The sequence below is a fragment of the Saccopteryx leptura genome, chromosome 2, assembly GCF_036850995.1.
Source record: "Saccopteryx leptura isolate mSacLep1 chromosome 2, mSacLep1_pri_phased_curated, whole genome shotgun sequence".
In the NCBI taxonomy this organism is placed as follows: domain Eukaryota; kingdom Metazoa; phylum Chordata; class Mammalia; order Chiroptera; family Emballonuridae; genus Saccopteryx; species Saccopteryx leptura.
In genome coordinates this window covers 321,695,823-321,709,676 of record NC_089504.1, presented here as the reverse complement: position 1 = coordinate 321,709,676, position 13,854 = coordinate 321,695,823, and the positions used below count along the sequence as shown (strand labels likewise).

Sequence of the window (13,854 nt, the reverse complement as noted above, 5' to 3'; positions counted from 1 at the left end):
AGGGCACACAGGAGAAGCGCCCATTTGCTTCTCCACCCCTCCGCCGCGCTTTCCTCTCTGTCTCTCTCTTCCCCTCCCGCAGCCGAGGCTCCATTGGAGCAAAGATGGCCCGGGCGCTGGGGATGGCTCTGTGGCCTCTGCCTCAGGCGCTAGAGTGGCTCTGGTCGCAACATGGCGACGCCCAGGATGGGCAGAGCATCGCCCCCTGGTGGGCAGAGCCTCGCCCCTGGTGGGCGTGCTGGGTGGATCCCGGTCGGGCGCATGCGGGAGTCTGTCAGACTGTCTCTCCCTGTTTCCAGCTTCAGAAAAATGAAAAAAAAAAAAAAAAAAAAGAACTCTGAATTGCCTGACCAGGAGGTGGCGCAGTGGATAGAGCGTCAGACTGGGATGCGGAAGGAATTGATGCTTCTCATCTCTCTCCATTCCTGTCTGTCTGTCCCTGTCTATCCCTCTCTCTGACTCACTCTCTGTCTCTGTAAAAAAAAAAAAAAAAAGAACTCTGAATCTATTTTCCATTTACTGACCTACAAACTTTCAGAAACCCAATCTGGAAGTAAAACACAAGTTAAGACATTCCTACTATAATTAACTTTTTCTAATATGAATTAAAGGAAATATTAATATTGACAATATAAAATACAAAATAACTAGTTATTTCTTCTTGACACAATAAGCAAAACATTAAAAAGCAAAGGAAGTGCCTGACCACTGGTGGCGCAGGTGATGGAACGGAGACCTGGAATGCTGAGGTCCCAGGTTCCAGATACAGAGGTAGCTCACTTGAGTACAGACTCACCCAGCTGTGTGGGCTTGCCAGCTTGAGTGCAAGGTTGCTGGCTAGAGTGTGGGGTCATCAACAAAAGTGTCACAACTATGAATTGAAGTTTCTTATCACTCCCTTCCTTCCTCCCTCTCTGTCTCTCACTTGCTAAAATAATAATAATAATAATAATAATAATAATAATAATAATAATAGCAGCAAAGGAAGCAAGAATCTGTTAAAGAATTATGGGTCAGTCTGACAGAAAGGTTGGAATAGTTCAAGTTTGAGAGTACATAATAAAATCTCTTAATGATGTGATCTATAAATACCTGGAAGATATGCAGGTTTTTCTGGTTAATAACAGCACAGATCATGTCACATACTTCCCTCCATACTATTCAATTTATCTTATCATCTTCCTTAATATGCCTACCACTTTTGAAACACATTATTCTTCCACTCAGTAAACATTTACTGAGCATTAACTTTGTTATATGATCCTGATTTCAGTAAAAAACTTAACCAACTTGAGAATATCAAATTCTGTAGATGGACTGGGCAAAGCCTTAACCTTTTGGATTTTCAGATTTCTTCTGACAATAAGGACCTACTAGGTGACTGTCATTGTGATCATTGTGCTTTTGTTTTTTTATCAAACAATTGGGAAGCCAAACCTTAGAACAAAAATATGTGGTGTTGGTAAGGGGTAAGTTAAAGAGCAGATTTTTATATACACTACAGAATTACTAACATCTAACCCCCATCTCCTCTATGTTATAACATAGCTAAGAAAAGATAAAAGGTAATATGATAAACTATGAGTGTTCTCTTCTGAGAATTTCAACATTTGAACATAATAACTCAAAAACAAAACAACAGGCTAAAGGGTAATGAAAAACTTTAAATGTGTTCCCTTCCTCAAAGGATTCCCCATTTATTAAATGGCACCACCAAAATAAAATCCAGGCAGCCATCATTAAACCACTACCCTACCCAATCAATTTCTGTTTTAGTGGTTCTAACTTCAAAACACCTCTTAAATTTATCTACCTCTTTCCTACTACACTGCTACCATCTTAGTCTATGTTACCTTCATCCTAAGACTTTTTTACTTTTGCCTCCCTCCTCCCATTACATTTTTCATACAGTATAGCCAGAGAGATCTTAACATCTACTACATAAGATCACATCAACCTTCTGCTGAAAATCCTTCAATGGTTTCCCATTATCCTGGCAATGAAAATGGCCTTCCATTACTATGCAACTCCATCCACATTGGCCTCCTTTCAGTTCTTCCAATGCCAGGTTCTGCTATGTTTTAGGAACTCTAAGCATTAAGAGAAAACAGCACATGCTGTTTTCAAATTACAGTACTGTTTCCTTTTCAACCTTCAGATCTCAGCTTCAATGTTGCTTGTTCAAAATGCTTTCCTGACAGCCTTTGTAAGTTTTAGAATGTCTTCCCTACTCTTCTGTGCTTGGCACAAAGCGGGTGCCTAATATTCTTTCTAATTTGATTTTTCACTGAGGCTGCTTCTTAACTTTTTGCTATTTTGCATTACTTCCTTTGGTGGTCCAATTACAAGCCTGACACCCAAGTGTTGGACAGGACCCTGCTGTTAGGTCTCTCTCTGAACACATTACTTTTAATGCCCTTCTTATCACAGTTTATAATTATTAATTTGTGATTACTTGTCTAATGCTTTCTCTCTTAACAGATCATAAGCACAAGGGCTACATCAGGACCCTAGTCCATAAAGAAATGAAATTATTGTGTATTTACAATAACTTCTTCCTCCATTCCCAGTCCCCGCCTAAAGCTTAATTTTTCAGTTCAGGTATTATGTAGCAATGTCTTCAAGATACTATATATATTGTACCAATGGACAAAAAAAGGGACCACATACTAAACCTAACAGACAAGCTCAAGGAAGGCCTTCATGGCAGGTCTCACAAACTTAGAGATTGAAAGTAACCACACAGGATGGTCTGAACATAAAAATTCCTAAGTAAAAGAGAATCATGGCAGGTAGTCACATCCTGGGCCTGTATACCTTCCTTGACAAAGGTCAGTCTTTACTTTAATCAAGGCTGTCTATTGTTTTTTTTGTATCTAAGTCAACACACCCTTGGAATACCAGAGTAATCCGCTTTTTCAAGACCCTCTAAAGGTTGCAACTTCCCACCAGAGCATGAGACCACAAAATCCTTCATTGTTATCTTGTTCCCAAATACCATCTCTATGTTCTATAAATGTTAATTGTCAACTATTCTATACCCACCAACGTAAAAGAAGTATGTCTGTTTTACTCTTTACCTAATCTCAGAGATTTCCCTGCTTTGCTTTCTCCTGCACTCTTAATCTACCAATGAATTTCATGTAATGCCCCCCCTTTTCAGCTCCTTCTTTGATTCTAATGTATAAAATAAGCAGTGAAACTGCCATTCTCTGGAGCATATTCTCAAATCTGTTGAGATTTTGCTTTTAGGCATTTATTGTCAGTTTGGCTCAAATAAACTCACAAAAATTCTCTACAGCTATGGATGTTTCTTACATCAACATACTTAAATATAAGGTAACCTCCTATTTTTCAAAAGAAAAATTCATAAAAGAAATGTTTCAGCTAACCTAAATATATAAAAAATTTTAATGGAAATCAAATAGTGAATGCCTACTGATTTATCAATTTAGTTAAAATACTTTTAAAATCACAAAATATATTTAGAAAATTCTTTTTTTATTTTCATTGAATAGAACAATTTTACTAAAACTGTTCACATACACCTTTGACATCAATGAAGCCTTGGGGGGGTATCTAACACAATTTTTCTAAATATATCACCTTCAATTTTAAGTTACTTGAAATATAGTATTTGAATTCATGTTAGTTGCAGTCCCTGTACATCTTACCCCAAACCCAAGTACTCCTTCACTATCTAATGACCTCTGAAATATTAGGTGTATAGTACCAACTTACTGTACTGCTTGTTAGGGTGACTTTTATATGGCTCTTTTACAACTTCATCCAACATATATATATATTTTTTTAAGTGAGAGAGAGGGGTGGGGAAAGGGAAAAAGAAGAGAAGCATCAACTCGTAGTTATGTCACTTTAGTTGTTCACTGATTGCTTCTCATAAGTGCCTTGGGAGGTGGGGGAGGGGGGTTAAGGAAGGGAGGGGGTTGTGGCTCAGGCAGAGCCAGAGACCTTGGGCTTCAAGCTAGGGACCATGGGATCATGTTGATGATCCCATGCTCAAGCTAGTGAGCCTGCACTCAAGTCAGTGACCTCAGGGTCTCGAACCTGGGACTTCAGTGTCCCAGGTCGATGCTTTATCCACTGTACCACCAGCAGTCAGGCCATCTAACATTTCTAACTGTGAATTGATAAACCTATTAAAATGTCTTTGCTTTTTTTTGAACAATTTCATCAGGTGAATTTTATAAACTCCCAAATTAGCACCGATTGAAGTCATTTAGGCTAGTGTGTCTGTCCCAAATAGTTATATTAAAAAACTACGCCAGAATTTCTGCTTCATAATAGCAAAGATTTTTATAAAGACTTGTGAGGGACCCAAGTTTTGCCACCACAAAATATGCCTTTTTAAGATACTGATTTTAAGCTGGTTAAGAAACAAAAGACTCAGAACCTTTGACTCTCTTCCCTTACTTGCCGAAAGGAATTCGGATAGAGCCTCACCAGGCGGTGGCGCAGTGGATAGAGCGTCGGACTGGGATGCAGAGGACCCCGGTTCGAGACCCCGAGGTCGCCAGCTTGAATGCGGGCTCATCTGGTTTGAGCAAAAGCCCACCAGCTTGGACCCAAGGTCACTGGCTCCAGCAAGGGGTTATTCAGTCTGCTGAAGGCCTGCAGTCAAGGCACATATGAGAAAGCAATCAATGAACAACTAAGGTGTTGCAACACGCAATGAAAAACTAATGACTGATGCTTCTCATCTCTCTCCGTTCCTGTCTGTCTATCCCTCTCTCTGACTCACTCTCTGACTCTGTAAAAAAAAAAAAAAAAAAAGGAATTCAGATAGAAAAGGAGCTTCACCTTATTTATCGTCACAATATAAACTAAATGCAGCAGAAAGTGAGAAACCTAGCAAAGCCTGTTTGTTGAGCTTCCTTCTGTGTCCCATTGTTTCTGAGTGGCCCAGCAAGAATTTGTTTCTGACATCTTTTGCTCTTTCTTGTCTACCTGTGAATTGCCTATTTTTCCTCTGAAATCCCAGACCCCTGTGCCCCCCTCATCTTTGACCAAAATGGCATATATACTTCAATTGCCCAGTGCGTCTTCAGGTACTATTCTTATGGCACCATCCCAAATACATCCATCATAAATTGTGGGCATTTTCTTCTGTTACTCTGTTACTCTGTCTCATTTTAATTTGATTATTAGCCTAGCTAGAACAACTTAGAAGGTGGAAGAAAGTTGTTTTTTGTACCCTACAGACAAGTAACACTTTTCTAAGAGAAATAATTTCGAGAAGGACCCTATATTTAGGTTTACATTGTTTATCAAACTGGCTTTTCCACGTTAAAACTTGAAAAAAAAAAAGCAAAAAACAGTTGCATTCACAGGCCTGCTTTTTTCTCAACTTTCTTCTATGTCTAGTAATACCACAAACCGTGAGGCATTCCAAGAAAGGAAACAACTTTCCATTACTCTCATTCCTTCACAAATACATAGTTTAAAAAAAAAGATAGTATCTTATTTATCTGTACTATTTTGATTTTCTTCCTTACTAATTCTTTCCCATTGTCAGCACTACCCCTAAATAGCTGATCTTTATCATTGTAGTCAAAGATGCTTGCTCCTCCCATTGCTCCAGATCCCTTTTGGAATGGCTTCTTCTTATACTATAAATCAAACGAAAATTCTCACTTAGCAAAACTTAAAACTTCTTACCACCATCCCTAAATCTAATAGACAATGGTAGTATGAAAAAACCCAAACAAACCATATTTGATTCTTAAGGCATAAAAACCCCTAAGAGCATTACTGCCAAGAATACTTTAAGGAGAAAGAGGAAACCCAAGGGGGTACTATCTATTAATAGGCTACATACTTCTTTCATTCCCCATGCTTTTATACAAGTTGAAATTATTAAATAATGTTTATAGGCTAGCAATACAATGAATTTATCATTTTAGAAGCCTTTTGGGACAAGAGGAGGGAAATGTATCAATTATTAAGATGAAATTACAAGTATATGAAACATAAATTAAACAACCTGAGTGGTCTACCAATCCATTTAAAGTAAAGATAGCAACTACTAATTTCATGTTAGGCCTCAAGGAAAAAAGGAAAAAAAACCTTAAAAGGGACTTTTTACTAGTAAGAGGAATTTGGATATTAAGAAATAGCTTTGGAAGCACTGGTACAACTTACAAACAGATAAATTTCCTAATACAGAAATACAGAATCCCATGTTATATTAATTCAAACAATAATAGCTGCTATATGTAATGATCTGGACAAGAAGTCAACTAGGAGAAATGGGTATTTCATCCTTTGAAGAAGAAAAAAATGAAAGTAGTGACGCATTAAAATATTTACTATTTGCTATCACAGGCCTAATGGTAATATGAATTAATTTCTAAAATCAGTTTGCTTTATAACTTCAAAATGAATAAAGCTCACGACTCAATGACAGTACTTGATAAAGGTCAACTCTTCTAATCTAGTCAAAGATCGAATGGTGGGTTGAAAGTCTCCCAGACCTGGTCCATCACCAAAGGACAAAAGATTCAGTTTCTTCAGATGGCAGGGGGGGATGACTTGGCACTGCATCGCACACCTAAAATCCCACGGGGTTTCTTCCGTGCCCTCCCAGCACGGTGCGTCAAAGCATACCTTGGTGTGGCAGCGAGAGTTAAATTATGGGAAAGCCATTACTTGTCTTTCATTTCTTGAACACCGTATACGCATACACTAAAATACTCCTGATCTCCATCAGCATGGAAAAAAGCTAAGATTTGCCATTCCCACCCCCTCCCCTTGTATGATAGGTGCTCGCACCTCAGCACTGGGCCTCGGAGTTCTCTTCTTAGATCATTGTTCAGTGGGAAAATCACTGAGTGAGGAAAGCAATGTGGGCTAGAAAGTCTCTTACCAAAATATAAATTAGTATTAAAAATACCGATCCTACCATCCCTCTACCCTCTCACATAAAACAAAAACAAAACCATCAACCGCCCGCCCCCCGCAAACTTGCCCCACCATGATGAAGATCGTACAAGCTCTGATCAAACGTGCTTACCACTCATCCTTTAGGTAACAGAGCACCTGGAGCGGGCTCCCCCCCCTCATCCGGGCCGAGGCCAGGCCCCTAGACTGACAGGAGGGGCTAGCTGGACGTCGGCACGGAGGAAAAGGGAGGTGATATCGCCGAACGCCGTTCACACCAGGGACAGAAGTAACACAGGGTCAGGGGTAACGCGGCTCAGGTTGTGGGCAAGGCCTCCGAACTGACGAGAAGTAAGGCAGGACCCGGCAAAGGAGGAGGCGGGAGAAGCAGCCCGGCCTAGGCCGCACCAGGCCGCAGAGTGGCCATACGCGGCTTCCTGGCTAGGGCTGCGCGCCAAGTCTCAGAGAAGAGGGTTATCATTACCTGGAAGGGTTCCTGCAGCACCGTCATCCTTGAGGCTCAGGCCGAGTTTGTGCAGTGCCTCAGGCCCACCCCCGCAGCGGCTCCGGCTCGGCCAGCCTCGGCTCATTTAAACTCACCAGCGACCGTTACCGGGGGATGGGGGCGGCCGAGCGATTGCCGAGCTCCTCCGAGCGGGACGCGGAAATACCCGAAGAGGAGAGATCCGCGCGGGAGCCAGACGAAAAATCCCGAAGGGAACCGGAAATGTCCGAGGTAAATCGGTCGAAGAGGAGTTCGTTTCCGGAAATTGTCGAGGATCACCGGAGAATACCGAGTCTGACCCAGAGCGTAGGTTCCTATTCTAGGCCACGCCTTTACTCACGCACGCCACGCCCAATTGGCCGCCCTAGGATGAGCCACGCCCAAACGGCAACCAGCAGGCTGGGTGTGACGTGACCGAGCTGGGGGGGAGGGTTACGTGGCCTTGCTGCTGTCTGGTTTCGCTGCTCAGCCTTTCTGTATTGGTGCGTGGTAGATTAAGCAAAGAAAGGTAGATAAAACTAAGAGAGTTTGGGGCTGGCTTTAATTACTCAAGAAGTATTTGCCTGTTGATTTTAAGTAATTCATCCGTTCTAGAAGTTCCTATTCATGGCTCAGCAGAAAATAGGAAATTTGGAAGGATTGCTGCCCTCCAAAATTTTAGTATGGCCCTGTCTTCAAAGAGATTACAGTCTGTTTAAGGGAAGAGCTATATTATGTAGTGACCATTATAGGTGATGTAAAAATTCTGAGGAGAGGGAAATTAACTGGGATTAGGATGAGGATTGTTTCACCGAAGGAAAAAAGGGAGACAAACTGGATTTTGAAGGATTAGAATTATTAGAAAAGGGTGTACATGAAGGGATGCAGAAATGAGAACAGTCTGGTAAGAGTTAAGGCATTAACTGGAAATATTTACTTAGGTGAGCAGATCATGGAAAATCACAGAAGGCAGGCAGAAATTTTTATTCTTGGTAGGGGAAGCATTCTGGTGTGTTAGAAAAACTGTGGAATTAAAAATTCAGAGGCTTGAGCCTGACCAGGCGGTGGCGCAGTGGATAGAGCATCCGACTGGGATGCGGAGGACCCAGGTTCAGGACCCCGAGGTCGCCAGCTTGAGCGCGGGTTCATCTGGTTTGACCAAAGCTCGCCAGCTTGGACCCAGGGTTGCTGGCTTGAGCAAGGGGTCACTCGGTCTGCTGTAGCCCCACAGTCAAGGCACATGGGGGAGAGCAATCAATGAACAACTAAAGTGCCACAACAACAACAAAAAAATGATGATTAATGCTTCTCATCTCTCTGCATTCCTGTCTGTCTGTCCCTATCTATCCCTCTCTCTGACTCTCGCTCTGTCTCTGTAAAAAAAAAAAAAAAATTCAAGCCTTGATTTTGAATTTAACCTTTGGCACTAATTAGTGTTATATTCTTAGGTAAGTTACAGTATGTCTGAACTTCTATCTCCTTACTCTGAAAAAAATAATGATAAGGAGATTTAAATGTATTAATGTATGTGGCTATAACTAACTCACAAAGTAGGCTCTCTCAAATTTCCTTCCTCCCGCCCTGGCCGGTTGGCTCAGCGGTAGAGCGTCGACCTGGCGTGCAGAAGTCCCGGGTTCGATTCCCCACCAGGGCACACAGAAGAAGCGCCCATCTGCTTCTCCACCCCTCCCCCTCTCCTTCATCTCTGTCGCTCTCTTCCCCTCCTGCAGCCAAGGCTCCTTTGGAGCAAAGATGGCCCGGGCGCTGGGGATGGCTCTGTGGCCTCTACCTCAGGTGCTAGAATGGCTCTGGATGCAACAGAGCGACGCCCCAGAGGGGCAGAACATCGCCCCCTGGTGGGCAGGCCGGGTGGATCCCAGTAGGGCGCATGCGGGAGTCTCTGTCAGACTGCCTTCCCATTTCCAATTTCAGAAAAATACAAAAAAAAAAAAAAAAAATTCCTTCCTCCCTTCCCCCCAAAATGTGTGAACCAGAGAAGTATTAAACTTTTTTTTCAGTAGATGAGGAAAACAGTTTTTGTAGGTTAATTTTCTGTGTTTTTTTTTGTGACAGACAGAGAGAGGAACCGATAGGGCCAGACAGACAAGTAGGGAGAGAGATGAGAAGCATCAGTTCTTCATTGTGGCTCCTTAGCTGTTCATTGATTGCTTTCTCATATGTGATTGGGGGGGGGAGTGACTACAGCAGACCGAGTGACCCCTTGCTTGAGCCAGTGACCCTGTGCTCAAGCTGAATGAGCTGAGCTCAAACCTACCACCTCGGAGTTTCAAACCTGGGTCCTCTGCATTCTAGTCTGACAGTCTATCCACTGCGCCACCGCCTGCTCAGGCTGTAGGTTAATTTTCTAGTCAGAACATCTCTAGACTGCATGTATTTGTGGTATATTTCACTATGTGGAAATTTCCCTTTTTTTTTTTTTTCTTTTTCATTTTTCTGAAGTTGGAAACAGGGAGAGACAGTCAGACAGACTCCCGCATGCGCCCGACTGGGATCCACCCGGCACACCCACCAGGGGGCTATGCTCTGCCCACCAGGGGGCTATGCTCTGCCCATCCTGGGCGTCGCCATGTTGCGACCAGAGCCACTCTAGCGCCTGAGGCAGAGGCCACAGAGCCATCCCCAGCGCCCGGGCCATCTTTTGCTGCGAAGAGAGAGACAGAGAGGAAAGCGCGGCGGAGGGGTCAAGAAGCAAATGGGCGCTTCTCCTGTGTGCCCTGGCCGGGAATCGAACCCGGGTCCTCCGCACGCTAGACCGACGCTCTACCTCTGAGCCAACCGGCCAGGGCTGGAAATTTCCCTTTCTGATTCTCATGTTTTATGCAGATAAAATCAAGTTAAAATGGTTACTCCCTTCCTTTGGGTGATGTTGAAAAGAGGTCTTTTTTATTTTTTTGTTTTTATCTTTATTTATTGACTTGAGAGAGAGAGGAAGGGAGAGAGAGAAAGAGACAGGAACATCAATCTGTTTCTGACCAGGGATGGAACTGGTGACTTCTGTGCTTCTGGACAACGCTCTAACCAAATTCGGCCAGGGTGGGAGGGGTTTTTATTATTATTATTATTATTATTGATATTTTTTCTTGATAGAGAGGAAGGGTAAGAGTGTGAGTAGCATCAACTTGTAGTTACTTTCACTTTACTTGTGTGTTGGCCTCATACATGCCTTGACGGGGGCCCCTTGTTCAAGCCAGTGACCTTGGGATTTTCATGCCAGAGACCTGTGGGCTCAAGCTGGAGAATTTTGGGATCATGTAGACCAGGGGTAGTCAACCTTTTTTTGTTTGTTTTTGTTTTTATTTTATGAAGTTGGAAACGGGAGGCAGTCAGACAGACTCCCGCATGCACTCGACCGGGATCCACCCGGCATGCCCACCAGGGGGCGATGCTCCGCCCATCTGGGCCCTTGCTCTGTTGCAACCAGAGCCACTCTAGCGCCTGGGGCAGAGGCCAAGGAGCCATCCCCAGCGCTCAGGCCATCTTTGCTCCAATGGAGCCTCGCTGCAGGTGGGGAAGAGAGAGACAGAGAGGAAGGAGAGGGGGAGGGGTGGAGAAGCAGATGGGCGCCTCTCCTGTGTGCCCTGGCTGGGAATCGAACCCGGGACTTCTGCACGCCAGGCCGACGCTCTACCACTGAGCCAACCGGCCAGGGCCATTGGGACTATTTTATTATCTGGACACTTCTATTAAAGTAGACTAAAGTTGTATTTGCATTTTTAAACAGTCACATGACACTTTGCTCAGGCTACGCTTGCATTCATTTTACAAACACAACCCTTTTCCATACAGCATGCTGCCAACTCAAGTCTTGTACTTGTGTAATGGATTCTTGTAAATTTAAATGTAGGAACTTGTAACACAGGATATATAAAGAGGATATTTTTTGTGTGAAAACGTGTATCTTGAGTCAGCATTTAAAGAGTTGTGATGCTTGGCAGTCTGGCTTTTAAACTTAAAATTTGCCTAAAGCCTTTTTTCCACCCTAAAAAAGAGCATCTCTTTTCTGACTGTTGTTTACTGGGCTAATACATCTGTTGTGGTTTTCTACTCGTCTGCAGCAAGGCCACATTGTTTAAAGTTGTGCTTTGATGCAGTCTTTTAGAGGATTTTTACTTCTTTCTGTGTTCCTCTCTGTTCCTGATTGACCTACTTAAACTTACCATCCACAAGCACTTGGGCATCCTGCTGCCATCCATTATCCACATATGTTTAGTTGGATGTGGCGTTGGGTTACAATAAGCATTATTCCAAACATAGTAAATTATTTCTTCTTTTTAAACTGACACTTGGCCTGTTTAATGTTCAATCAGATTTGGAGGCCAAGATTTAGGAAACGATTCTTTTTTTTTTTTTTTTTTTTTTAACGAGAGGGGTAGGGAGCATTAAGAGTCAACTCATAGTTGCTTTGCATAAGCACATTGCTTGCTTATTGTGTGTGCCTTGACAGGCAAGCCCAGGGTTTCAAACTGGCAACCTCAGCATGGTAGGTTGGCACTTTATCCACTGTGCCACCACTGGCCAGGCAGGAAACTATTCAAGATGCAGGGATCACTGAAACACAGCCTAGAGTAAGCTTACTCTTTTTCTGGATTCCTTCAGTCATCTTAATCTGTACTCTATTGTCCCTATTGCATGATGACTTTTTTTTTGTGTGTGTGTGTGTGTGACAAAGACAGAGAGAAAGACAGATAGGGACAGACAGGAAGGGAGAGAGATGACAAGCATCAACACTTCATTGCGGCACCTTAGTTGTGGATTGATTGCTTTCTCATATGTGCCTTGACTGGGGGGCTACAGCAGACTGAGTGACCCCTTGCTCAAGCCAGTGACCTTGGGTGAGCTGTGCTCAAACCAGATGAGCCTGCCGCGTTCAAGCCAGTGACCTCGGGGTTTTGAACCTGGGTTCTCTGTGTTCCAGTCCAATGCTTTATCCACTGTGCCACCACCTGGTCAGGTCCTTTTATCTTCCTTATATTATTTCCTGACTTTGAAGCTCTCCGCCTCCTCCATGTTTGCTCTTCTTTCCTGTTGAAATTATTCCTATTCTCCCGCATTTCTTATCACACAGGCTCCTGGTTTTTCTTTTACTATGCTGTTCTTTATCGTGGCAGCCCCTCTAACATTAAAATGCTTTAGGGATCTGTTCTAGATTTTCTTGTCACCCTACACAAACCATAGATAAACTCATCCATTTCTATGGTCTGAGTTTTCAACACTTGTTTCAAAATCTATCTCCAGCCAGACTGCTTCTTAGAATTCTACACAAATACTTAGTTGTCAACTGGACATCTCTATCTGGATGTCTCACAGGTACTTTGTTCAGAATGGAACTCCTCACTCTTTATTCTTCATATTTGAAATACTTCCTATCCCAGTTTAAGGTATTGCCATCTTCTCTATTGCCCAAATCTAAGGCCACTCTCTTTCTTTAACATCTAGTCACAAAGCCCTACTAATTTTACCTCCTAAGTATGCCTTTGTGTGTCTCTTTTTTTTTTTTTTTTTTTTGTATTTTTCTGAAGCTGGAAACGGGGAGGCAGTCAGACAGACTCCCGCATGCGCCTGACTGGGATCCACCCAGCACGCCCACCAGGGGACGATGCTCTGCCCATCCCGGGCGTTGCCTCTGTTGCGACCAGAGCCACTCTAGCGCCTGAGGCAGAGGCCATGAAGCCATCCCCAGTGCCCTGGCCATCCTTGCTCCAATGGAGCCTTGGCTGCGGGAGGGGAAGAGAGAGACAGAGAGGAAGGAGAGGGGGAGGGGTGGAGAAGCAGATGGGTGCTTCTCCTGTGTGCCCTGGCCGGGAATCGAACCTGGGACTTCCACACGCCAGGCCGACGCTCCACCACTGAGCCAACTAGCCAGGGCCTCCTTTGTGTCTCTCTTTGCCTCTGGATTTACCTATCTCCAAAAACAAGTCTGATCATGTTAGGACTTCTCTCCCTAAATCCCCCTTCCCAACTCAGACTTCCTGTTGCTCTGAGGATGTAGTCTAAACTCTTTAACTTGTCTTACAAGGCCCTCCAAGATCTTTTTTTTTTTTTTTCATTTTAGAGAAGAGAGAGAGAGAGAGAGAGAGAGAGAGAGAAGGGGGGAGGAGCCAGAAGCATTAACTTCCTATGTGCCTTGACCAGGCAAGCCCAGGGTTTCAAACCAGCAAACTCAGTGTTCCAGGTCAACACTTGATCCACTGCGCCACCACAGGTCAGGCAGCCCTCCAAGATCTAGATCTCCTTACTTGGCTTTATCTCATCCGTCTCACTCTTAATAATCTGCATTCCAATGAAGGGGATCAGAACATGCTACTTTAGCATAAAAATTATTTTGAGTTGAAAGCAATTAAGAAACAGCAAGCATAGAAAGAGCTTTTGCCCTCCAATATCTGCCTAAAAGCAGGTCATAAATTTACCTTTGTGAAGGTGTTTCTCTCCCCTCTCCTATACCAGAAGGA

General features: G+C 43.4%; 1 protein-coding gene across 5 annotated transcripts in view; it reads right to left on the bottom strand.

Moving 5' to 3' along the window:
* Positions 1-7,703, bottom strand: part of CDC27 (cell division cycle 27) — an 82,819-nt gene extending 75,116 nt beyond the window's left edge. For 3 of the 5 annotated variants that reach the window (XM_066363099.1, XM_066363102.1, XM_066363103.1), the window contains exon 1: positions 7,385-7,702. In XM_066363099.1, coding sequence (XP_066219196.1) covers positions 7,385-7,411 — 27 coding nt within the window. In that variant the 5' untranslated portion in view covers positions 7,412-7,702. Of the gene's footprint in view, positions 1-7,384 lie in introns of all 5 variants that reach the window. The other 2 variants (XR_010748854.1, XM_066363101.1) reach the window with 2 other exon arrangements.
* Between the last annotated feature and the right edge of the window lie 6,151 nt (positions 7,704-13,854).